This window comes from Cynoglossus semilaevis, chromosome 12 (genome assembly GCF_000523025.1).
Source record: "Cynoglossus semilaevis isolate Cse_v1.0 chromosome 12, Cse_v1.0, whole genome shotgun sequence".
NCBI classification, from domain to species: Eukaryota; Metazoa; Chordata; class Actinopteri; order Pleuronectiformes; family Cynoglossidae; genus Cynoglossus; species Cynoglossus semilaevis.
In genome coordinates, this window is record NC_024318.1 from 12,788,367 (window position 1) to 12,815,981 (window position 27,615).

Consider the following 27,615-nt stretch of genomic DNA (forward strand, 5'->3'; position numbering starts at 1 on the left):
AATGAAACATTTTTGCTTTTTTCCTCTTTAGCTGCTGACACTGAGCCTGATTTTAACCCAAACCCAAAAGAGTGGGTTTCAATGAAAACCTGTACAGATAATTTCAAAAGTTCACATTAAACTCCCTACAAAGTCCATCAATGGTACATAATGAATGAAAACAAATTAAACCATCCCAGAGAAGTCTGTGTAATTGATTTACACAGTTATGGAAGTCACCTTCCCTTAAAATGAAGCCTGACATATGACTGCAGAACTCTCTGATCTTCTCGCTGCCATTCCTTTCAATTAACCAGCCTGATGTAGTTTACCCATCTGTGGCAAATCCCACAACAAGCAGCCGGGCTCCACCGGGTCTGGGCCTGCTGCCCACCCAGATCCTGGTGCTGACGTACTGCCTGTGCTTAAATAATACCCCGCTCACTTTGTTTGCATTCCCCACAGAGCGGGGTTGCAGCGTTTTTAGAAAGCAGTGGGTAACCCCAGCAGGAAGAGATGAAGTATAAGACAGTCAGACGCTGCTGAAAGATAAGACTTTCTAACAATAATTTACTCATCACACACATTTTGGCGTCACACACACACACACACACACACACACAGACACACACTTCTGCACCCTAATTTGAAACCATTTTTGAAGCAGTGTACTATTTATATTTAATCTTGCAACTAATCAGATCATAGGAAGCTGCAGCACAGGTTTATTTACACAGAATCAGATGCATGTGTTTTGTTTTTGGGTATTAAGAGAATCACACACCACTTATCACACCTAATCTTGTTTGTTTGGTCAGAAGAAACTGCAGCCAACATTTTAGTCAGAATATGAGAGAACAGTGATTTCAAGTGTAGTGTGATGTGTTGGTGTTCTGAAATAGGTTTCACATATTGACCTCCCCCTACTAAATGAAATATTAAGCTGTAAAGACTTACTTGCAGGCTTTTAGAAGAGGACTGGACGGAGGGAAAAGTTCTGCTAATGTTGTGTAGCATGGAACCGCAACAGCATTGTAGAAACCCACCTTAAAATAAAAGACACAAGAACACAAAACAAACGGTAAAAGACTGTTTAATTGGATGTATGAATTATTTTATTACAGCAGGATATTATTTATAAATGCAAATTCCTGTGTGTAATCAAGCATGATGAAGAAGCTTTCACTGTGACCATTGTTGTTTTAGTGATTTTCTTAAACTTATGTTGCTTTGTGATAACAATAGTAACTTCCTGTCAGTTGTAACTTTAACAAGTTTTGTTGAAGGATTAATTATTTTCTCTCTTTTATTCATTTTACTTTCACTTTCTCACCTACGAAGGGACTTTTCTACAAATTAGAATGAAAATGAGAAAGAGAAAACGTGATCAAAAGTGTTTGTCTCACTTGTCCTTGCGGAACCTCGTCCTTTTTGTCCCGGTCCATCATAGGGATGGGCTGCATCCCAATCTTCTTCATCTCATCACCCTGTCAACAGACAAAAAATGGTTGATCTTTGTTTTGTTAAGTTCATGAGACAACCGTTTGAAAGACAACCGTGTACCTCTGCCCAGAACTCGGCGTAGATGTCGTTGGCTGTGAGTCGTGTGACTTGCCATTGCTTGGTAACAGAACACAGGTCACATGCTGTCATCATCAGACCAATCACACGGTCCCTGGAGGAGAGCACAGCGTCATTACGGCCACGAACAGAGAGTAAATGTGATCTTTATTGTAAGGCTCTGAGTGACGGTATGAAAAGTGACGTCATTCTTGTGATGACGGGCAACCTCACCTGTGGGAGTGGTTGTTGAAGTCCAGCCCACCAGAGAGCAGCAGCTCCGACAGCTGCTGGTGGTTGTTGAAGTACAGGGCCAGGTCGGTGGCGATGATAGCCTTCCTGATGATCTCCAGCACCTGCTCGTACTCACTGGAATTCAGGTTGGAGAAAATATTGTGCCCTTCCAGCTATGAGAAACAAAGAGATCAATAAAAAAGCAAAAGCTCCACTTATGAGGCGTTCAGCTCAGCTAGACTACAGACGGCTGTAATCTCAGATTAGACTCAGGGTCAGGCTCAGGTCATCCCAGCTCATCATCACAGAACAGTGACACTGAAGACAAGAATGATTAGTCTTTCAAAATCAGTCTTGGTCTATATTTAATCTCAATAACCATATCATTACCAGGACTGGTGACTTTTTTTTTTGCTAAATGTTAGCAACTGTGACTAACTTTTAGATATTACTTTAGTGCTTTGTGCAAATATTAGCTCAAACAGTATCTTAAATTTTAATTTAATTAATATCTTAATTAAGATTACTCTGAAATGTGACAAAATAATATGAAAAACAAAAGATTAAGCAGTAGATAATGGATGGATGAACGTTGATCAATATTAGAATATTAGAGTCTGAAGTTTAACAGGAGGAGCCACTGGTCATTAGGGAGTTTTCCCCTGTAGAAAATCATTACAACTGGAAACTTTTCTCAGAAACTCTGAGACTCATTTTTTCTCTCTCTGTCCACCGTGTGAAAGTCTTTATTTACTTCCTGTGTATCCAGATCTTGTTTCAGCACAAACAACCAACTGAAAGTGTAATGACTTCATTCATTCTGAATGGAGAGCTCTACCTGCAGGATGGAGACAGTCTGAGAGAAGTGGTGCTGCTCCATGGTGGAGGTGGAATACAGAGCAGCCAGCGGATGGTCAAACTTCTGCAGGTAGGCATTGCTGTACCCCCGGTGGTCCAGGTCGTGACACAGACAAGCGACTAACAGACCTTTCTTCTGTAAAGCAGAGTCAGTAAAGGAAAAGATTATTTTAAATAAAATCTATCTCAGTAACCTTGAACATCACCTTAACCGATGTCAAGCTAACAAACAAACAAACCTCCAGCTCTGTGAACGTCCCAGTGGTCTTCTGTAAGATGGCATACATACAGTGTGCCACCGTCACGGCGTGCTTCCAATTGTGGTAGGGCACACGTCGGTAGTTCTTCCGCACAGACATAGTGAACCGGCACAATTTCTCCAGCTCAAAGCTACATTAAGAAAAAAAGAAACAAACTGACTAAAAAAAGTGTAGAAAATTAAACTACAGACTGTGCTATGAAAATGGATGAAAATGGATGGAGAAGTCTGGCAGACATCATTTTTGGTGGAAAGCTGATACAATACAAAATTTACGGTAATAACCTGGTAACTTCAAAGTCTTGACATACTCTACCTGGTCTTTCCACAGGAGTTATGGACCATGTAGATGAAAACTGCAGGCCAGATCTCTTCAAAGGGACTGATATCAAAGTGAAACCTTGCAGAAAGAAAAAAGGACAACAGAAGAGTCTTAAATTTGCACGACACACAACATTTCTTCTCTCTCTACGTGCTGAATTGACATCCTAACATTGGGAGCTTTTCCACGAAATTCAGACAGACCTGTGCGGTAACTCACATTTCAATCTCTTTATAAATGGGTGTAGGGAGGTTGAGCTGAGAAAGAGTCTTCCATTCTTCTGACGTGCAGATGCTGTGATAAGACAGTTTTTCCATCGTTACTCTGTATATGCATTCAGACTGCCGGATCCTGTGGTACATCTATGGACATCAAAAAAAAAGAAAGAAAGAAAATTAATATGATGATTTTCAAGTTTTTCTACGAGCATATCAATAAAGGTCAGACAGAGTTACGCGATCCACAACAGCGCTGCATCGTATTTTAAATGTACGTCTTCACATCTGGTTTGTATCCCTGTCACCTTCCCAGACGCACAGGAATAAAACAGTCAGGTACAGGCGCCAAGCCTTCAAACTTACATGATAAATCACCATAAATCACTAGCTGGTCTGTCAGCTTCCTAGAGACTCAGAGCATAAATTACATCAAAACATAAATCCTGTCAGTGGACAAATGCAGACTCCTTGTATTAAAAACCTAAACATGCCTCGTCAGTGTACGGGCCAACTTTGTGACGCTGCTCCTGCGTCAAGTTTGTTGCAGGAGATGATGCTGAGCCAGGTCGCACCAAGAGAAACGGCTTTGAACAGACAGAAAATCATCTCTGTCATGAATAAGAAGCTTTGGTTCAGACTAATGTCTTTACAGTCCTGTTTCATCATCCGGTAAACTTGGCCAATAGAGAGCCACGAGCCAGTATTTGGTGAGGTAGGTTTGGTGTGGGTCACACTGAGGTCAGGTTTATGATTATGACCCCAATAATGTCTAAGCTGTCTAGTATTTTTTATTTTTAGAACAATCATTTGTTCATAGTATGCACTGCACACGAGAACACACATAAATAGGAATAATAACAGATACACTTGTAATTAGAAAGATGTTTGTGCTGCACTGCACTTGTAACTATAATTTGAGTGCACACGGAGACAATTTCACTGTCACGGCCTAACGTTATATACTCACATTTGCACAGTGTAAGGCCAGAGCACAAAAGACAGCAAACATCTTAAAGTTGTTCTCGTCTGTTTTAGTGAAGGCACATCCGCTTAGTTTGTTTACCATCTGCACCACACCTATAACAGTCCCCCTGCTCACGATGGGCATGCACAGGAGGTTTCGGGTGGTGTAACCAGTTTTGAGGTCCACCTCTCTGTTAGAGAAGACAAAGAAAATAGTTAATATTATATCATATTAGCATTAACATCTGTTGAGAAGTCGGCAAAAATATTTAACTAATCAGTTACTTTACCGGTTAAACCTTGGATCTGCATAGGCATCTGGGATATTAAGAACTTCTCCTGTTCGGGCCACTTGTCCTGCTATTCCTTTTTCTATAGAAAACCTAACAAAGACAGCAAGCAAGGACATTTGAGTGTCTGGTCACATGTTGTCAAACGCTGGAAACAAAAAAAGGTAGACACCACAAACCTTATTTCTTTGGTTTTCCTAAAGACAGGTTTGCCTTCTTTCTCCTCCCCAATGTCAAACAGGTCCGAGTACAGCTCTTTATTGTTGTGATCAACCTGGAAGAGTGCACATCTGTCTGCATTCACCAGGTTTTTTGCATATATCTGAAAAACAACAGGGACATAACTTATTAGCACCACTGAGGATTATAAGATCTGGATAAACAAAGTCTTCACGTCCCACTTAATTCAAGTCAGATTTAATTGTTTCATACAAATGGAACAGTTAAACACAGAGGATTAGAAAGCCACAGTAAGACCAAGAGTCATTCCAGTTTGTTTCTCTCTTTACACCAGATGACTTGAACATCCTCAGATAACCCCATAGTCACAAGACAACAAAACACACTTGATGACCAACTGACTACAAAATGACTCAATGAGTGAAACATTTGTAATAATCAAGAATGGTTCTGGGGAGGACAAATGTTTGAAGATGTTTCTAGATGACAGGCTAAGTCTGACATTAAATTGTATATTTTATAAATACAGTATTAAAACAATAAATCATGAAAAGAATATCAGTCAACCACCAAAGTGTGGCCTTTAAATCTGGGAAACAAAACTATAGATAATTACATTTTGTTTCAGACAAGATTTTATTTTTGTTGCGACTTAAAAAAAACCCTCCTCATGAAAAGACTGTAAAACACTGCGTCACTTTTCACTTCGACTCTACGATGTCATGTGTTAGTGTATTTGTGCATAACAACAGAAGTGAAACCACACTCGTAATGTGCAGCACTGAGGACAATGTGAATGAACACAGGAATCACACTCACCATAATGTGTTCAAGTAGAGAATCTATTGCCACAATGTTATCAAAGTATGTTCTGTGAGAAAAGAAGAAATGGTCCATTCAAATGTTTGACAAATGAGAAGCTTTGATGACGTTTACATTCAAGACATGAAAACATGTTGCTGCCATTGTTATTCTCACTTTATGACTCAATGGTAACCTAATGGAGAATTCCCCCCGGCAAGGACAAATTGAAGTGATTAATATAAATTGAATCCCCTCCATAATCAATGCTTTGGTCACACACAGGAACAATTCTGTAAGTTTTTTTTTACAGTCATAAATAAAGCCAGTAGGCGGCACTAATGCAACCTAAAGAAATAAAAGAAGACAGCAAGCAATATAAGACACACGATGGTATTGTATTTCATTTTTCAAAACGTATAAAAAAATATGTTAACTTTAACTACTATGTAGTACTATGTACAAAATACTGTGGTTTTTTTGCTGTGCAATAACTGCCTGATCAGCATCTCTTACTTTGACACATCTAGTAGGAAGTCATTCAGTTCAGTCTGTTTGGCGAGGCCTCTGCACACCTAGAGACAAAACAAAAAAGAAGACATATACAGTAGGTCATGATCTGCCGAAGGGATGAACCATTTTCCACAGAGCATATGCAGCATCCTCCATGTACTGTAAACACATTGACTTGCTGTCTACACACTTGGCTGTGGGCCACCAACATGAGTGTCAGTAACAACAGAGTGTTTTTGCAGTGAGCGGCTAAACAGTGCTGCAGTGGGACATGGCTTCTCTAAGGTGTTATGCTATCTGTTCGAAATGAAAACAGCACTGGGCCATAATGACGTCCTCAGGGAGGTGTTTGTTGAATCTATGGCTTAGTTGATTGGACTGGGCCCAGTGACAACCCAGTTCCTGTACACAGTGGATTTAGCAGTTAAAAACACATGTGCAGAACCAGAACAAACAAAACCAACAGAGATCAAAATAAGCGGGACAGGAAGGCTTCTCTCTGTTCCCAGACAGCCCTTTAGTGGTGTTTAAGAGTTGCAGCCTAACATTCCGACCAGGCCTCAGTGACAGTTTGCTCACCTGTACTTGATGAATAGCAACCGAAGCCCATGCTAAGTTTGCTGTTGCAACCTGAAAAATAAAAAGACAAAGCACAGTTTACAAAAATGGGTTTGAAGGAAACAGAAAAGTCAACGTCACACCATTGTTGACTCTTATGACATTGTGGATCCAATGGAATTAATATTGCGAGTGAAACAGGAGTAATGGACCAGCTGCAAAAGTTTAAGAATAGTTGCTAAGTGTGACATCACCCCCCCCCCACCATGATTGTTGACCACAGCACAGGTCATCATGATGCTGCTTCGCTGTATCTATTCATCTTAGATCTGTAAATTGATGTGTTCTACCGCCACAGTTCTACATTAACATGAAAGGGATTCTGTTTGGACTGATCCATTTCAACACCAGGCTATTGTCAGGTTTTCAAAAATTATACACACAAAAAAAAGACTAGAAACTAAAGCAAAACTTAAAGTGTGTTTTTAAGCCAAATGTCAAGTGAGGTTGGGTCAGATTAGTCAAATGTTGCCAAATAGATCAAATGTATTTCTTAAAAAAATGTTTTGCCATCATAACTAGTGACGTTATTGGCCCAACTAACCAGTAGTTAAAGCCCAAACCATTTATTAAAAAATGTTGAAGATTAACAAGATCTCAATTGTAACATTTAAATAGAAAATACATTAATCATGGTAGGCCATGAAATGATTTTGACTGCTTCAAAGACCACAAAAACAACAGTCTACGTGCCATGGCTGGCTCCTGCCCCAGCCTTTGAACACAGTTGGCTTATAAACTGTGACTAAACCTTGTTGACGTTGAGCTACAGTAGGCTTTTGTAAGCTTTCCAGCTCTTTGCAGTTTTATTCATCAGAATGTATTTCATCAGCACATAGCAGAAGCTCAACCAGACCAAACATTGTCATTAGTTTCCAAGTGCACCCCACACAGCTGAGAGAGATCTTAAACAGATCCAGATTAAGGTGAATACCAGGCTAACTGTCGTTCTGTGAGCCTTGCTCCAGCCTCCCACTCTTGCTGTGTTTTGTCTGGGTCAGACTGACCTCCTGGTGGCTGAGGTTGAAGGGCTCCTTGCCCCAGTGCCGCTGCAGCTCCAGGATGGCAATGAGGTCCCCGATGGCAGTGAGGATGGGGAGGCACAGGACAGAGTGAACGTGGATCCCTGAGTCCTGCCCTGTGCCCTGGGGGAATCGTTCATCCTGCAAAAGTCAGATGAAAAGGTAAAAACAAGACAATCCTAATTTTTTTTTTCCTAGTGGGAACCTTCCATCCTTTTCTCTGCCAGTTAAATTTTTTATAATAGTTATTACTAATATTTAGAATATATATATATATATATATAAAGTAAAGAAGTGTTTACAATAACACCATAATCTCACATTTATATTGACCACAAACTACAACGAATTATTATTAGACACTTAAGTTGCTGACTACAATAAAACAGATAACACAAAACAAAAAGCAAAGAGAAGTATTCAATAATTGATTTGTAACCCCCCCTTCCCCAAAACAAAAAAAGAAGACTTGCCCCTATGATGTCTTCTACTAGCAGTGTTCTACGAGTCTTGGCAACGTGAGCGGCAATGGTTGTTCCTAATGTGATGGGGCCAGAGGGGATGAGGCTTGGGGGGCCATCCTTAGCCCCCGTTGGAGTGAACAAACATAAACTCTAGTGAAGAGACACCCAAACAAAACAAAAAAAATAATATAGCACAGTGTGAAATATATAGCTGTATTATTGGACAAATATACTCATTTCAGCTTACATTGTTGCATTCTCCCAAGAAATAAAGTGCAAATCCATCAGCCTTCGTTGCTGTAGAAACATGAGAGACATATTTAACATATTCATATAAAAGTAGATGTACATGTATTAGCTGTCTTGCTAACAGTGAAACCGCAAACTAGCAGTGGTTTATTTTTTTTCGCCATTGGACAACGGGATAAATTAAGGGTCAAGTGTAGTAAGACCACCCTCTAGTCAAAGTTTCAACTGTTCAATAAAATGTTTTTCCTACATATTTGGACAGATTAAAAAAAACAAAAAACATGTTTGTTTTTTTTGACTTGCTGTAGAATCACAGCCGCATGCATGTAGCCTCTTAGCGTGTCTTTTGTTTAATCAAGTGGATAATAAGTAATCATCCTATATGTATTTGTTATGGGAAAAGGTTTTACAAAAATTGTACTGGAACACTTGTGTCATAGGACAGGTCTTTCAAATGTGTGTGAGAACCTCCTGTGAGCTAAATGCTCGATGTTGAACCAAACTGCATACTTTCACTTTAAGAATGACAAGAAGACAAAGTCCAGTTTCAGTCCGATAACAATCCATTAGGAGTGTCCCACATAATGAGAAGGGCACTGTAACCCAAGGTTTGACTGTCATTCACTTGGTCTTATTCCCAGTCCTCCTCTCCAGCCCTATTTCACAAGTATTTAGGTCAAGTTATCACAGGACGTGACAACAGAGACACTGTTGGAGCAGCTCTGGCTATCAAGATCATCACTGGTTTATTCAGTTGTGTGTTCTTGATAAACTAATACTCTTCAGGATTTACTCAGTAAAGATTACAAAATGTCAAACTTCAATCAACGGCTCTGGTGTTTCCATAATACATAAGGTGAAAACAAATGTCATCCTAAAATAGTAATAAAATGAAGTCATTGCCAGGGTTGTGTAAGTAAGAACCACATAAAACACAGAATCATCTAATATTAACAACAAAACCACAAATTAGTAAATTAGTAATGGTGAAGATCAGATCATCTGAGTTTTTGTTTATAATACAGTCTGGGGGCCATTGACCAACCCCACTGTATTTAATGAGGGCACTTCTGCCCTGCAGGAACATGTTCTCAGGGCATTTGAATTATTGCGAGGGCAGTTGATCCAACTTCACAGCCAAGCTGGGGTACAGTGAAGACAACGATGAACTATGAAAATGGTGGTTATCACATGGAACTAATGATCAAACCCATGTGGTCCACACCTTTGAGACTACATTTGACCCACATGGGCAACATGGGTAAATGGTAGAAGGGATATTGTGTTCTGCCCTCTTTTAAATATATGTTACTACTACTCTCCAAACTATATGTAAACTTCAGGTAATTTATTGTTTTTTAAACAAAATTAGCTTTATGCTACATTTTTGCTTACTTTTGGTTTGGACTGGCATTACTATGTTGTAGATTATCGTAGAAAGGGATTTAGCATGGTGCACGGATATCCACGTTTCTCATGTAATGTTCATAAAAGAAAAGTACATTTACTGCACCCAGGGTAGCAGATAGGACCCAAATGCAGTACTTGAGAGACCAAGATCAGATACAAGCAGTTTATTCAAAGGATCCAACAATAACCAAACTTAGAGGGGCCGAGCAAGAACAAGCAACTTGAAACAAACCCCAGAAACAAGGAAGAGCTCACAGGAGTGAACATGACATCACACAGGGCAGCAAACTTTGAACAATGAACTGACAAGGACTGAGTAAGAGGAAGAGGTTGATATACACAGGACACCAGGTGAGACGAGTGAGACTGATTACCAAAGAGACACAGGTGAATGTGATTACACTAATCATCCCAAAGAAACAGACCGAAGGGAAAGAAGACATACAAACTTACAAACAAATTTAAACCAGGTTGGCTTGGAATTAGGGCAATTTCCGATCAACAGACATTTTTGAACATGTTTTACGACCTGTTTCTGCCTTTTTTTTTTTTTTACCTGTTTTGATGATGTTGCACAACTCGTAGAGCAGGAGTTTGTTGTCTCCTCCAGTGTCCAGTCGCTGCTCCATGTAGCTGTTGAGTTCGTACACCACACCCTGCATATTTGTGTCCTGGTACTGCTGGACAGAAGACACAGAGTAAATTGCAACTCTTTCGTCCTACGTAAACCCTAAGATTGAATTTCCCCGAGTCAGCAGGAGTCACAAGTAAGAAAAATGAAAGAAGACACCCTGTATCTCCGCTACACTAATGTTCCTGCTGCAGAGATGCATTGATTCAAAAAGCAGGACTGTAACATTGGTCCTTGCACCATTCATCACTACATTACCCTTCAGCCCACCCGTATGCTTCTTTTCATGATTGCATTCTAGCCCCACGATCTCCCACTGTCCCGAGAGGGGGCCCACTGAAGCCCCGCCACTCTGATTAGAGACTTTGTAAGCTCTGACGCTCAGCCTCATCTCAGAGTGGGTTATAAACGTTGTTGTGTAAGAGGCAGACATCCTGTGTATACTGGTCCCGGGAACCATCAATTTCTGCTCCTGCAGAGCAGCTGAAGACAGAATGGCAGAGAGATGGCGCACTACAAGGCCCAGTGGGACTTCGTCAGCCCTCCCACATCCTGTTTGCACAGACGTATGGATGACGCACTGAGGGGTCAAGTGCCCCCCCCCACCCCCCCACCCCCCGTATGTGTGTCAAGTCTCTTCTAAGCAACCACATGGCCCTGCAGCGTGAGCTCATATCTGGCCTCATGGGAGCACAAAGGTGTCAAATTGTCAGAGGTGTGAATCTAACTACTACATGTGGAACACAGGGGATGTGGAATACGTATTTATTCTTTTCCACTTTATGTACTATGACATTTACACAGTGGCTAATCAACCATTAGTTCAATCAATGGGTTATCTTATGTTCAAGCTTCTAGTTACCTACTACTATTAAGCTGGTGTAACAAAGTAGATCATTGTTTTGTTTCATTTTGGACCAAAAACTTTTGGATTCAATTGAAATGTTTGTGTATCAACAAGTTACAAGGTCTAAGTTTTGGTCAGAAAATATTATTGTAAACAACAGATTATGGACAAAACAACAATAATAATTATCAACAATGCATTATCATAGAACTAGACAGTACATTCATGCTAGAAATATTTTGCACAAATTGTTTTCAAATGGCTTTTATTGTATGTAATTTCACACATAGAACTTAGCAGAAAACCTACCCTGCTGACTTCTTTAGCTGATGTGTCATCTACAAAGGCAGGGAGAGAGAGAGAAAACATATTTAGTAAAAATAATTAAAAATTATATTTTAAAAAAAAGCTTGTGGCTAGGATAGTACACATATTTCAAAGGTGAATAAACCACATACTCTTATTTCCATTCCAAGGCTCAGAGCTATATTCATGGCCAGCCATCAGTGACTGACTTCTATTTTTTGTTCTAGTAAATAATTGTTAATCCCTAAACAGAAATATACTATCAAAATTCTCAGAATTATTTGGTTTTAACCAAAATAGGGGATTTAACTAATTTAAAACAATGTTTTAATCTCTTTAAATGTTTTTTTCTATTGTGACATTGAACGGAAGCCCCCCGCCCCCAGGCAGGTTTTGATCTAGGCTTTGTTTGTGTTAATGGCCTGTTAAAGCGATAAAAGACAAATCCCCTCTGTTTCTACAGTCCCTGATCAAAATCACTCATCCATGATAGATAACTCAGCATCTGTGAACTCACACATACATGAAGGAGGAGTTTTTATTTTTTTTGTTTTTGCATTTTAAGGTGAAAACCATCTGTGAGCATCACTGACGTCTGGTTCTTTTTCATTATGATGACATTGCACTACATGCGGCAGGTAAGCAAAACCAGATGTTGTGTTAACAAGAGCAGTCAGATAAAGGGGCACGTCGTCAATGCAAAAATATGCTGACGTTAGAGCAGTGCAACTCATCGTGCATAAATTGTGGGCAGCAACAAAATCTACATTTACGTCAAATATTTTCCTTTAAAAAACAGAATTAAGAGAAGAATTGATTTAACTTGACAAGTACAAAATGCTGTGGTCCCAAGTACAAATTCTTGGTGTGATTTCAGGCTGCTGGAGAGACGGTAGACATATGACTATTGTCTTTGGATGTGGACACTGAAGAATGTGATAATAATGATAGCCCCTGCCAATCATAACAGACTCTGGTCGTAAAGTATTGGAGCAGGTCTGGAATTACTTCTTGGGATCAGAATACAACCATTCATACAGCCGGAGCAGTGCTTTGTTACACAGGGGTCAACAGCAGACAGGAACACCGACTCCTCAGATGTCGTTGAAAAGTTTTTTAATTTGCCCACGTGAAACGCACAGCAGATTTCGGTAAAATCTGCTGCTGACGTGAGTTGGTCCTGCTCTAATACTAACCCCTGTGTAAGTTTGTAGAAAGACATTACAGCCAGCTCTGATGTTTGTTGTTTTAAGCATTCTTCCAGAATGCTATGAGTTTCCTAACTTAGCTGTGAGAGCTATTTTAGTGTGAACCCCGGCCGGGAATGACGTCAATCAGCGGACAGGGATCTGCACTTGAAAAAGACTTCAAACTCCTTTGAAAACCCGCAAACATTTTTTATCATGATTTGTTGAAGCCAAAAATATCTGGGCCCACTGGAAAGACAAATCTGAGAGTGGTACTATTAGAAAAGAGCAGCTTTAAAATACCTCAAATTAAACACTGAGATGTAGGGAAGCATCACATTTTACTCCATCATCTTCTAAGGCGGTAGTTGTTAAAGTTCCTAGGTAGTGGGACTCAACAAGTGCTGTCTGTGACCTGTCTCTCACAAGGTCAACAAACAAACTGAAACAACCACTTTTACATGGATTCACTGTCACTTTAACACTGCCTTCCACTTGGCCTGATAGTTATCATCTCAACATGGAAATGGAAATTTCATAAATTATTCAAACCACACAATTGCCCCTGGCGGTACTAGCTACTTAGCTATAGTGGGTACAAATGTGAGGAACAATGGTTTCGATACAGGCAGATAATACACATTGTAAACTTGCACACAAAAATCTTGCCATATGACATATGTGTTAACTTTGGACAAAACACTGCTTAAACACATTTGAACTGTGATAAAAATGAAAGTATTGCACAGTGTGCACTGAAAACAACACATCATAGTGATAAATGTCCTAAAACCTTTGGAGCTGTTCGCAATTACAATTACACCCACAGGTGAAGGCTTTTCTCCTTTACTTTGTATTGTTATTTCAACTTGATATAAACATTGAGTGTATATAATGTACATTCCTCCATGTTTTATATGGGTTTTTATGAGTTTAATTTCAATTGTAATTTTAAAACTGTGATGTCCATTGATGGACTTGACCTGACTTTACTGACCTAAGAAAAAAATGTTTGCAGCATCCTCTTCCAGCTCACAGCTAAACTCATTCCACCTGTGTTGATTCAACTAATTTTTGCACATAGACCATAAGGCACTGGGCTTTGGTGTAGGCTTTGCTGCTCCTAATTGGTAAGTGGCTAATTTAAACGTTTTTAGGGAGATTACAGATTACAGAGTATTTCTTATTCTTAATTCCTACCGTATTATTACCTCTAGTATTACTGCAAAGTCTAATTATTCTAAGGACTTAAATTGACAACATAATTTCACAATGCTTTGTACTCAGCCTGAAAAACAGTGGATCAAGTATCAATTATATTATAATATATATATATAATTTATAATTTTGAGCATATTTTCTTGGTAGTATATTACACGTACAGTATATGTATGGTATGAACCTCATCACTTAACACTGAATGGGCTTTTTTTCCCAGAGGGGTTCATCCTGTCAGGGATTGTGTCTCAACTGTGTCTTCATACTGAAAATGCCCAGGGGACTACAGCGTAACAAGGAACTGTAGCAAGAGACCAAGTTAGGTAAAGCAACAGATCCAGATACATTCTGTGAGAGAGAGATGCAGGCAAGTGGCCTTTAGATTTACTGAAGAAAAAATAACAACTATAGACTTTACAGACAGTGTAAGAGGACCCAGCCCGTCATCGCTAACAACAGAATGACGATGAAGACATCTCCTTCCAGAGTGTGAGAAAAATCCCTAGAAAGAGAATCAAAATTCTCCACTGGTTTGGTAAGTATGTCTGAGAGAATTGTGGTCCATATGAAAATAATACTTAATAATACTCCCCACAGGTTTAACATGTCAGAAAGAATTAAACAGTGTTCCGCTTTTACCGAAAACAGTGTGTCAATTTTGTAAATTATAATCTGGGAAAGTGAACAACAAAGCATGATATGACCATTAATAATGAAACAATTGTGTTCAACTGAAAAAAAACAACACTAGACACTGTAAACACACCGTAGACTAAGTGAGAAGGAGCCTCATTTCCTTCTAGAATTATAGTCATATAGAGTTACTTCTGAAACCAGGTGAACACTTTTTCAGGCGTACACTGCACACTACAGACGGCTCCATCCATATCTCAGGTCTGAGACACACAACTCCGCCAAGCAAGAAGCCAAAGGTTACATTCACTGGTTAGCACATTTTCAGGCGAAAAGTGGTGAATATATAATATTTTTTAGGGCATTTAATGTCAACATTAACTAAAACTGATCTGGAAATGACCTAGATGCATGTTTTATTGGGACAAAAGTGTTCCTGTAAAAAATAAAGTTCAATTCTTGACCTCAAATATACTGTGTTGGATGTTTGGCCCAGCTTTTGCTGATGGAGCAGGTGTTCAAATGTGTGACAAATAGCCTTTTCAGCACCATCAGCAGTTTATCTTAAGCATACATAACTGAAACTCTCCGTTTGACCTGCTTGGAAACAACAACACGATCGTTTCATCAGGTAACTGTCTGGGGGTTAAGCCTTCTGATACAGTTATCCCTGAAGGCCGGAGAGGAAAGGAATGCCATGTATACAGGTGTGTGCTTGTGGATGTGTGTGTGTGTGTGTGTGTTTCATTTGGACACATTGTGGTCAACATGACCAGCACAACTACCACTAGCCTCTTCTAATGCCATCCCATATTTTTAGGTAGCTGCTGTGCTTTCAGTAAACATGGAAGCAAAGGGCCAATGTGTTCATTGAAAAAAATGTAAAGCAACTTCATGATGCAATAAAGGTTGAACATTATTGCCAAGCAACTGGAACACTCCTCAATCATGTGACATCATTTGTATGTCCTCCGCCTGTTTATTTTTCACCTCCTTTATTTGGTCAAGATGTGGAGTTCATCATAATTGACATTTCTCCTGCATAAAGTTCTTCTTCAAAGCTGGTCAGTTTGAAATTGAAATTTGAAATAAGACTATGACTTATCGAGGTACATTTTCATTATTAATACAAATGAAGGAATTAAAAAAAAGAATTGCAAGAAAATTATGTAAAAATATAATGTTAAACATATTTATACAAATATAATTATTCTTTCATCACTTGTTCCTCTAAGACCATTACTATGGTATATGCATATATATTACATGGTATATTTATTCTGAAGTACATTTGTCCTTGTTTTGTACTGAGGCCTAAAAATGAACAGACATTTGATGAAGGTCATATATTTCCCAACCTTCTCCTCTCCTGTCTATTATATACTCATACATCTTAAGGTATATTTAGAACACATAAAGAACATGCCACTAATTAGTGACTACCCATGAGTTAACTAAAGAAATCCGGCAATTAATCATGACTGAATAGTTGAACCAATCTGCCTTTAGCTTGACTCTATGGCGATTTAAAGAAACCGCAGCATGTAGGATCATAGGGTTCTACATTCACTGCAATAAGTATGTACTGTTGGATTTCAACTCTCTCTTTGAAACATTTCAAAGACAATAATCATCATCACCACCAGCAGCAGTACAGCAGTAGTAGGCTCTCAGTGTGGAGGTGAAAATCCCTCAGGTGTTATGTGCAGGATACTCTGACAGAAGCTATATTGATCTGACATTGCAGATACACAGTCTCCCCCACGGCTCAGCGGTGACTCAGTGGTCAATACGTGTGGACAGAGTGGATGTCCTGCATTGACCTGCTCCTCGTCTTTTTCTTTACCTTTGCATGTGTCCTCAACTGGCAAGATCTTTACTCTTTACTGCCACCATGAATCTAAATGCTGTTCCCCAGGTCCTGTATTAGAATGCTAACTTTGACATATTTGAATATTCAGAACAAGCATCCTTTTCATTGGTTATTTTGCTGGCACTAGGGACACGATTACATAGGTAGAAAATCTGGAAATCTATTTTGGTGAGGGGTGACATGAACAGATTGAAGCTCTGACATTTACCCACTGCCTCGATTGGTATTTAAATTTATATCAAAGATATCAATAGGAAAGTTATATTACAAAAGAACAAACTAGGCAACTATTTCAACCTTCAAACTGATTTGTAGTCTTTCTCAGTTAATCACAGGGGTTTACTGGGTGTAACCTGTGACTGAGACTTTAAATTTCCTGAACACACAAAAACAATTTTCATTAAAACCCTTTCAGTTCAGATTCCAAGTCTTATCTTATCCTCTGTAGCATTTAACATTGCTTTCACACAGCTCTGCACACCACATCTGATGGAAAGCCCTGCAGGTAAGACGGATATCTTATCACATCCTCGGAGTATGAGTTTCTGCAGCACAAGCACATCTTTGTTTTCTTGTGACTGCCATCCAAGCACATCTGAGAAACAGTATCAGCTGCTAAACAGCTCAGTCCCGCTCTTGCACTCTTAAGTTGGATGGAAGAAAATACAGATTTTGTGGAGAAAATGTTATGATTTACAAAAAGTAATATTAAACATAGTCTAATTTGCCAGGTCAGGTCAAAGAGTTTTGTGACAAGATTTAGTAGACCAAAGAAAAAAAATTGAAATCATATTAAACAAATCATATTTGTTTCTACCACTTAACACTTAAGGTAACATAGATTATATTTTAGCCATTTGCTAATAAATAACTTTGCTGTATTTGTAGAAGTTGTGTAATTTTATTAATAATACTGGAATTACTTCTGGATATTTAATCTATGTTTCTATATTTAATCTGTGTTTTAACTAACTAGTAACCATCCATCCATCCATCCATCCATCCATTTTCATGTGCTTATCCGTTACCGGGTCGCGGGGGCAGCAGTCGCCACCCAAATCACATTGCACCGTACCAACCCCCCCTGAACCTTCCTGCAGGTGGTGAGTCCACTGGAAGGTACCAACTGCCCTAACTGGGATTCGAACTTGCCCAGGAGGTGAACCCTGGAGTTCCACACCAATGACAAAGACATTGCCTCTGGGCCAAAGCGCCACCTAGTAACCATTATTAACACATTTAATTGCCATAACCTGTATGGGCAAACAATAGGAACAAGATCTTCCTTCACAAAAGACATTGCATGTGCCATGGAAATCTTGCAGGATTATTTTATTAGGGTTTTAAGCAGCTATTGTGACCATTTCTATAATTGGTCACTAAGATAATCACAAACACATGAGGACAGGATGTGTTGCTGCAACCAAACACATGAGGACAGGATGTGTTGCTGTAACGTGTCATGCATAACGTGTCCAACTTCCTTCAAATGTGCAGTAGAGAGTGTGGCAAATAAATTTCAGGCCTGGACTCAACACGGGGACTATAAAGTCTGTGTGATGAGTGAGAAATTAGACAGTGTGGGTCATTTGAGCACAGACAGCCAAATAGGGAGGGAGATGGAGTGAGGACAGACAGTGGTGCCCTGATGTCGGCTCACAGGGGGCTGAAACAGGAAGTGGACTCAAGAGGAAAATTAGTCAAGTGACGTCATTTAAAGATCATCAGCATCAGTCATGAGGCAGAGTGACAGAGCTGACGAGCTGATTACTGGTGTTTGAGTCAGGCCTCTGATTCAGCTCAGTAACACATCAGCTCATAGAGCACAGCTGGACAATGCATTTGGAAAGACACGTCCAACCTGGTAAAAGAAAAGACCCAAATGTACTGTATGTGCTACAAGAGTCTAGATGGACAAATATGACCTGCAGAAATTACGGTGGCATCATGTTAGCGGGTGTTATCTCTCTGCTAACATCATATGGCAACTTAGATTTAATTATTAAATATCAAATTAAGTCATTGGTAGGGATGAGTGGTATGGTTTATTGGCTTAAAATAAATAAAATAAATAAAATGTCTTTGTTTATTTTTTTAGTATCTGTATTTTTCTTCTTGCAAAACTACATCTGCTCTCACCTCAAATGCACGAGTAAAAGAGTTATTACTACTTGGCAAGAGCAAGAACGTGAACACGCACGCACACATACATACACACACGCGTATGCTAAAAGTGCTTTCACATGCAGGATCAGACCTGTGAAACCTGTGTCTCAAGGCAGCAATAAACACCCCTGTCTGTAAAGCTCATGTAGAACGAGGCTCCAATATGTGACAAATGCATCCAGTGTCCAACTCTGCTTTCACTTACACACACACACACACACACACTGGCAGCACCAACCAGTACGAACCCTCACCACCACCTCCATTATCAACACCACTAACACCACCGCTGTCTCCACCCCTTCTTGCCTCCCTCCCTCCCCATTAGCCGGTTGCATGTCTCTGGAGGTCGCCTCTGACGTCAGCAGCCGGACTGGGCACAGTGCCAGCTCTGTAGGCCCTTGATAGATGAAGTTAGTCTGAGAAAAAGTCTGCTGTGAGTGAAGCTCACTGCACCAAATGGGCTCAAACAGACGTAATGACCCGTAAACACCCGACAAACCCATTCTTTTTTTTTTAACACATATTTTTTAGTACGTATTCACATACGCCCAAAACTCCCCTGGCTGTCTCTATGTTTTGGCCCTTCAAGAAAATGGTTTTCAGGGCAATAAACACATAATCGACTGAACTGGTTGAGGATATTCATCCCAGTCTGTAATTTTGGTCAACGTTTTAGGATCGCAAATAGGATTATGTGAGCTAAACGTACAAACACTGAACCACAGCGACATATTACAGAATTCACAGCTGTGCGTCAACATACTGAAATCCGCTGATCCAATCATTATGCCACTGTAATCCAGAGACCTGCAGCATGTCTGTGTGTGTTTTCATTTCCATGTTTGGCTCACTGGTGTGTGTGTGTGAGAAAGAGAGAGAGAGAGGAATTACCTGCAGGCCTGCTGCTGTCGGTCTTCCTCTTCAGCCATCTGTCTAACGTCTCTGCACTCACGCTTTCCAACACAAAGTCGTCCAGCATCTGCGGATGCATTGAGAGGTAGGCCTTCACTTTCTCATCTGTCAAGCCTAAAGGGCACAGAAAGAGAACCTCATTCAGTCATCAAAAATGAATCCATAACCAGGCAAAATGCAAAAACGTGGAAAAACATGGGAAAGATTGGATTTATATCCAACTACAGCTAAGATTCCTCCCTGCAGCGCTACAAAAAATGCACATGCTAGGGTCATGACTCCGTTTTGCTTTGGTATGAGGTGAGTGTGGCAGCAGAGCTCACTGTCCAGCTGAGCCTCCTAGATAGCCAGGCTAACTCACTTATGTTTACTGTAAAGCTACATCTCCAGGGATGGAAGTCCCCAGCAGAGGCAGCAGGATAAAGGAGGGCTAGGTTGTGCTTAATAGGCAATTAGGCTCTTGAGCACTCGCTAAGTGCTGCTGTTTACTGTCTTTGTTGTCAGGGAAAAAGGCCATTTGCCAGACCATCATGAGGGAAAGTTGTTTTTAATACACCCACTGGCGTCTGAGAGGCCATCATGATGCACTAGGAAACCAACATGTTTAGGTCAAACATGAAAAAGACGTATGTTTGTGTCCAAAACAAAAACTTGTAGCTGTATCAATCCAGCCGCGAGGTTTATGTCACCGGACTATGCGCTAGATCCTAAAATATTGCTATATTCCACGGGAGAGCATGAGTTTTAGTCCACTCCTCTTGTTGTGTGTTTAGCTTGAGAGAGTCAATCACGAACACACATGTTCTCCAGTTGTTAAAAATGAGATGCGAAGCCGTTCTTTAATCACATGCTACACAAACAGGAAATTATTTATCTTGCGCCGATATTTTCTCTTTACATCCAAAAATGTACTGACTTCTTTAGGGTATAAAATCTATTGAGGATAACTAGTGGTTATTTTGCAAACATGACAGCTAACAATTTAATTATAATACCATTCCAACAAACATTTGAGACATGATTTCCTTGTGGCTAAAAATGCCTAATCATCCATTTACAACTATACAAAAATAGAAAAAATACTCAGGTTAGTAGGATTTTTTTTGGAATTGTTTTCTCAAGGGTTAATAGTCAAGGACAGCACATGTCATATGAAGGGTGAAAAACAGTGGCAAATAAAAATATTCTAAATCAAGCACAGTACCGGCAGAAGTAGAAAAAACTATACAAGAACCAGAGATCAGGAACAAAAAGTCTTATAACTGATGAGTCCGACTTTTGGTTTCTATAATTTTGAACCACCTTAAAATTGTTAAGGTTCTCTGAAGTACAAAGTAATTGTTTCCTTGAGCAGACTATTTAGGAGAAGATGGTTTTGTATGCAGACTGTACCATCTCCATTCATGTATGAATCACAGCAGCTGGAAGGCATGTGTTCTTCTGCTGTCATACACACACACAGACACACATAAATGACATTAAAATACTAAGAAAATAATAGGTTTCTATGTGCATCCTGCGTCATATTAAGGCAATCAATGGCTTCAAACGTTTGTGGTCAAGAAAACAAAACATGAATGGTGACAACAGCTTATCTATTGTATGAGATGGCAAAATAAAAACAGATGCAATGAACAGAAACGCCCAGTGTCACTGTAGTGAGACAGTTAAAAGTATGTAAACTTAGACTGAAGGTATGACTTCATCATTACATTAATTTAATTCCTGTCCTGACTCTGGCTCCTGTAAACAGACCGAGCGCTGATTAATTTTTCCAGAACAAATAATTTGATCTACATTCATGACAGATCATCTGCCTGTTGTGTGTGTGGGTTCATATATACACAAAAGACAAATAATTCAAACAGAAGCGAGAGAAAACTTTAGGGGGTAGAGGTGGAGGACGCCGTGTTCTGATGCTATCCAGACCCAAGAAACACCACACTCTTCAGGGCACCTTCCTTACAGCCGTACGCGACTTCTGTCTAACTCTGTTGTAAAAGAGCAGAACACTTTAGTAAATAAAAAAATGCCCAGGGGTGGGGGTCTCAGAAGCAGCTATAAACACTTCAGACGGCCCTTGCAAATCTGTCTTATTGGCACCAAGAGATTATGGAAAACCCGCAGAAACAGCAACGATGGGATGTTTGAACACTGAATTCAAATGTCTTGTTTTCACAGAGCGAGTCACAATTTTTTTGTTCAAGACATGATTTTATCACAATTGTTTTTTAAAAACAAAATAAGCTTAAATGTTTTTAAATACAATACTAACTCACAACCAACGTTTATTAGGTGATACCGCCACCTACTGTACTAGAGTGTGTAGTCTCATGGAATAGCCAGTGACTTTTTGACATAACGCAGCCTACTGATGGCTTGATGCATGATTCATTTTTTATTTGAACTGATGCTAATTGTCAGGGATTTGTATAGATTTTAACAGATTCACGATGCATCATTACATCCCTACACAAGGCGAAACCAAACTGCACAGATTCATTTAAAATGACTAGAGAATAATAAAAAATATACAAATTATTATTTACCAGCACAGCACACTATACAGTATACTGATTCATGTTTTTAACTGGGCTGCATGGAGGTAAATGATGATAAATGATAGTAACTTGCCTTTTCCTCATTAAATCTTTCCACTTCTTTCTGTTAACTGTCAGGTCTTTCTCTCCTACGTCTTTAGAGCCACAGCTGAACCTGACGTGGCCACAGTGGCACTCCACTGTGTGTAGTGCGTCAGTGTTTGAATCCCGAGACTATGGCGGGTAAGGAAAAGGTGTAGCCTGATCTGGACCACTTGGTGGAGTCCAGTTTTTGCAACTCCACTTAAAACCACATTTGGTCGAGAGAGAGAGAAAGAGTGAGAGAGAAAACGTGCTGCAGTAGAAGCAATAGTGTGGTCATTGGTTGAACCAGAGTTATTTTCTTTTATGTCTTTAGAACCTCTGTGAAATTTTCCTCTACCACACTGACCAGTGCTGCAGAACGCTATTGCGTCATCATTAGTCCAGCAGAGGACAGAGTGTTCGATTTGACAAATTGAATAGAAATTCAAAAATACTAATCATTCTGTCCCTCTCTGCAAACTTTGCTAGGTTGTAGTCTGTTGCAGGGGTTTTTACTTAAATTTACCAGGATAGCATTTCCACCTCATCAAGTTTTGCATCGTCCATCCCTCCAAGAAAAACTGTTGTCTGCAACAAATGTCTGCTTAAAAAAAGTATTACTTTGAATAAGAGGAAATATACTACCAAACAACTGGTATTTTTAAAAAAAACAAGCTTAAACGTTTGAGCTGTTGCTGCTGCACACCTTGACCACCATTAGTCTTTTCAGAGAAAAATAAAGGCTAAATAAATTAAATTAAAATCAAGTGTTAAAAGTGTAGTGCAGTTGTTACAGACCAACATGGTTGTGAGGTATCATTCCTCTTTGGGTTGAATCACTACATCAGATTTCTACGTGCAGATGAGTTTAAGTGAAACGACGCTGCTCAGACAGGAAGTGCTGTAGTTTGTCATGCGGCATGTTTATGAGTGGCTGAAGCCCAGTTGGCAGAGATTTTGGTGCCTGACGCAGACTTGGGCTTCCTGTGTAAAAAAAGTAGAGCCTGTGTTCAGGCAGTGAAGTATTGTTGCATAACATTTATCTTGAGTATAGAACACCACACCCTGGGACCGGGAAAGAAAGGCTGAGCTGGTCTGAGGCTGTCTGGGTCGTTCATTGTGAACATGCTGCTGTTTGACAGACATGCATTTACAGACAGTGTGTGGCTGCACTGTAACACTGTAAACAGGCAATAAAACATCTTGATTACAGACAGTGTGTGGCTGCACTGTAAATTTCAGGCAATAAAACATCTTGAAATATACTTGGATTAGGGGTGTAAGAAAATATTAATAGACTGAAATACCACAATACCGTATCAATATTCTACAGCACTGTATCTATTTTTCATGGCATTGGTTCATTTTAATTTGGGTTTTATTTGTTCTCTGGCTATTACAAATGTAAATCTTTCTACCTTCCAATTTTAGTAACTGAATGTAAAACATGTATCAGCATTGTGTGTTTACAGTTGTTTTGGAAAAAACTTAATGTGTAATGAGCAGATTTTTGCCAATACACCTCCCTAACTCCTACAATGTAAAATCCTCAGGGATTGACTTTTAACCAGGGAATAATCTGGGCATGTTGCAATTTTATATGGAAAAGTGACTGGTTTGCAGTCAGTTACTTAAGTCAGTAAACTTGATGCATAGTAAAAGATGTCACTGAAAGTATGACACCACGTCAGTTGTGGTGAAGTGTGAGTCGTGAGTCAAAATGACATTATGGGTCGAGCTGTTTTTCAGTGGTGCACAGAAGAGCAGACTGGAGCTCCTCCACAAAAACAAATTAAACGCATGTGAAGCAGGTTTATCTTTGGAGTTCCACAACTCTGTTCCTTTTAACTGCCGTGCTTATAGTAACAGAACGTTGTGTTTGGTTTGAGCTTGGCCTGTCATTTCTGCAATGTGTCATCAAGCAACAACATCCGTCATGTCCTCACTTCAGTTTTCATCTCTGAGCTGCAGCAGAGAAATGGTCCTTTCTGCCAACGGATCATCTTTTTTCTTTTACTTCAACATCCCAGCAACTTTTGTAGAAACTCCTGTTATCAGATATTTGCCTAGAAATACTGATCACACAAACCAGTACCCTCATCTTCTGCATAATGGATGATGCGTATGTTTCACCAGCTATACAATTCTTCTCTGAGTGCTTTTTAAAACCACTTCTTTCCTTGGAAGTTTATCTTGAGCAAAATGCTAATATTTCCATTTCCTGCTTATCCACCAAATGTCACGTTAAACACGGCAGCAAGGCATTAACAACAAAGTACTATAAATGGCAATACTTTCTGCACCTAAAAACCAATAGCATTAAATTGATAATTTACTAGAATTGTTTTTATCAGGAACAGAAATGCTAATGTTTTCTAACTGACAAAGTTAATTTAATTTTGTAAACATAATCTTATGTAGAAATATGCAGAGACAGGGTAATTGTAAAAATAAGTACATTGATTGAGATGCTATCAGGTTTGGGTATTAAGATTTGAAATAAAATGTGCATTCAGCAAAGGTTTGATCTTGGAATCAAGGATGGAATCAAGCAAAAACAAAAACAGATACCAGTAAAAAACTATATGTGCAAACGCCAGACTGGGTTATGCAAGCTTCAATATCTCACTGTTGTTGTATCAACATATTACTGCCTGTATTTTTGTATTTGCTAGATCAAGTGTCTTCAACATTTAACTGGGAAAAGTCAAAAATACATTTTGAACACTAAACAGAAATCTTTCAAAGCCCTGACAAAAACATTTGACCACTTAAATGATGTGAATGAAGCTCAATGTGAGCCCATGGTTTCTGTAGCAGAAATGGACGGAATAACGTTCTACAAGACCATATTGAATAGTGACAACTATTGCTCAAGAAAGTCCACTGTTGTCAACAAAAGGCTTCTTCAGACTGCATTTTGCAAAGAGGAAGTCCATACATCAGCATTGTGCTGAAATGTCCTTAACTTCCAGACCAAGTGTTAGCAAGTACTTGATTACATGATTTTAAGTATGTAAACAGTCACTGGTACTTTTGCCATTCAGACAACTTATTTATCTGAATCTCAATATTATTTAAACAAATCAGAACATGCATCTTTAGCTGGAATGTCAGATGACACAAACATCAGCTGGTCCCCTGTCAGTGCCAGTGTGTGGTGAGCCACATGTTTAGCCGCAGCCATAGAGAGATGAAAATGCACATGAAAGAAAAAGGGAAAAGACCACTTCTGTAGAAGTGCACTCCTTTTGGCAGAGAGTCAAGGGCAAGCTGCCAAGGTAGTACTTTTCACTATCCTGACATGAGGCCGAGGCAGGAGAAGAGATGGGGGTTGCAGTGAGGTGCGTGCGTCAGCAGGTCCGCCTGGGACTCCCTTGCCAGGAGGTGGGAAGAGCATGTGGTTCTTATCTTATCTGTGGGAAGGCTGGAGCTCAGCCTCCGAGACTGACATTCAGTGAGAAACAAAGTAAAAAAAACAAAAAAAACGACCTTAATTCTTCTACCACTGCACGCCTCATTTATTTATTGGGCCTGTTGTGAGGCTGTATGTATGTGTGGAGTAAAACATTATACATTCTGATCATACCGAACAAAAGCAGAGAATGAAGTTGACCAGTCAATGGAAAATACGTCAAACAAGCAAAACCATTTCTTGAACTGCCACCGACCACTCACGTTTAAAGACAACTGTTTTGCACAAACCAGAAACCACCCAGAATCGCACCTTTAGATAGGGAACGCAGTCTCCACAGAAGAATTTCCATGGAAATGTAATTTGCATTATTTCCACTTCAGATCATTAGACAAAAAGGATAAGGACTGTAAACTTAGATAAGGCATATCCCACATCCACTGCAGTCTCAGACACACACACAGAGGGTAGCAGTGAAAAACATTAGGACAAATCATCATTCCTAAATACACACATTATATAATTATTAAATTACAAATTATATATATATATATATATATATATATATATTTAAATATATTTCAAGCTTCTGAGTGCCGGGATCTTGCCCAACCAGGTTGACATATCTTCCTCACTAATGATCAGGAGTCAAGTTCCCAGCTTCACATCCAGACTTCTACTGAACTCTGCAGCTGCTTTGCAGTAAGGCCATTTGGGAACACATAATGAGAAGCACAGATCCTTGTGTCTCCTTAAGTGCTGTGTTCTTTTATGAGTCTTGACACAAGGACAAGTTGTAAAGAAATCTACATGCACGTGGCCTGTTCCCAGCCTCTCTGATATGAACCCTCGAAAAAGCTCATCAGGGGTCAACAAACATGTCCGACAGCAGTGCTCCCTCCCTCGTCCCACCTCCTGCCCCTGCATATATGAATATTGAACATAGTTACTCAATCACAGTTCCAGTCACGGCAGTGGTTTCCAACCTTTTTTGGCTTCTGTCAATTTCTGTCACTTCCAGAGACTTTATTTTTTCTTGAAGTTGTTTTTGACCATTTTTGTTATACTGTGTTACACATACAGAGTAGCCAGATAAGTGCACAAAGTGATATTTTATTTTCCACCACCAGCTCACGCTGCATTTTATTAGAATACAGTTGTTCAAATTTGTGTGTGGTGTTTTAACCAATACAATAGGACAACCCCATTTGAATTTCAGCTGACTCCACGTGGGGTTGCAACCCCAAAGTTGAAAAAAACTGAATTACAGCATGAAGAAATAAAGAAAAACACACACGTGGCCACTGCTTGGCCATGTGAGAAAATCCGCTGTATGTCGACCAACAAAGTTTCAGCACACACAAGTCAAGCAGTATGGCTCCATTTATAGAACTGCAGCAGGAGGTGGGAGATGTTTATGAACAGTGAATGCACAGATTTTTATACGTAATTTATTAATCGCAGACCTAAGCATTTTGGGTTGATGCAATGTCTTTTTAAGGTAATCCTGCCTGACCTCTCTGATTCAGGGGACTCCCCATGAACAATATGTACGAGCACACATACACATATACATTGTAAAGTATTTCATGGATCTAGCCAGCTGTCCCATGACACTAGGATAAACAGAGGAAGAACTAAGTGTTGGAAATTGCATTAACAAGCCCAGAGTGAATGGAGCAACATGCAACAGTGTGTCAGCGAAAACAGCCTCTTCTCGCCTCAGCTGGGTGGTGACCTATCACATGCTTAATAATTATACTGTACAGGACAGTCACACTAACAATTCTTTAGAAACACTCATGTTCATGAGGTTTCACTCATTTCTTTTCTGAACTCTAATCTGATCAAGTCAAGCAG

At 39.6% G+C, this 27,615-nt stretch overlaps 1 protein-coding gene across 3 annotated transcripts in view; it reads right to left on the reverse strand.

The window, feature by feature from the left end:
- pde10a (phosphodiesterase 10A) overlaps window positions 1-27,615 on the reverse strand; it is a 46,090-nt gene that overhangs the window by 3,724 nt on the left and 14,751 nt on the right. For 2 of the 3 annotated variants that reach the window (XM_017037541.2, XM_008322275.3), the window contains 20 exons: window positions 19,696-19,830; window positions 11,728-11,756; window positions 10,497-10,617; window positions 8,529-8,578; window positions 8,291-8,431; window positions 7,803-7,958; window positions 6,757-6,807; window positions 6,181-6,239; window positions 5,683-5,734; window positions 4,863-5,005; window positions 4,684-4,776; window positions 4,398-4,584; window positions 3,432-3,574; window positions 3,207-3,290; window positions 2,871-3,021; window positions 2,612-2,767; window positions 1,774-1,946; window positions 1,543-1,654; window positions 1,386-1,466; window positions 937-1,025 (listed from right to left, as the gene is read on the reverse strand). In XM_017037541.2, coding sequence (XP_016893030.1) covers window positions 937-1,025; window positions 1,386-1,466; window positions 1,543-1,654; window positions 1,774-1,946; window positions 2,612-2,767; window positions 2,871-3,021; window positions 3,207-3,290; window positions 3,432-3,574; window positions 4,398-4,584; window positions 4,684-4,776; window positions 4,863-5,005; window positions 5,683-5,734; window positions 6,181-6,239; window positions 6,757-6,807; window positions 7,803-7,958; window positions 8,291-8,431; window positions 8,529-8,578; window positions 10,497-10,617; window positions 11,728-11,756; window positions 19,696-19,830 — 2,206 coding nt within the window. Of the gene's footprint in view, window positions 1-936; window positions 1,026-1,385; window positions 1,467-1,542; window positions 1,655-1,773; window positions 1,947-2,611; window positions 2,768-2,870; window positions 3,022-3,206; window positions 3,291-3,431; window positions 3,575-4,397; window positions 4,585-4,683; window positions 4,777-4,862; window positions 5,006-5,682; window positions 5,735-6,180; window positions 6,240-6,756; window positions 6,808-7,802; window positions 7,959-8,290; window positions 8,432-8,528; window positions 8,579-10,496; window positions 10,621-11,727; window positions 11,757-19,695; window positions 19,831-27,615 lie in introns of all 3 variants that reach the window. The other variant, XM_025060757.1, reaches the window with a different exon arrangement.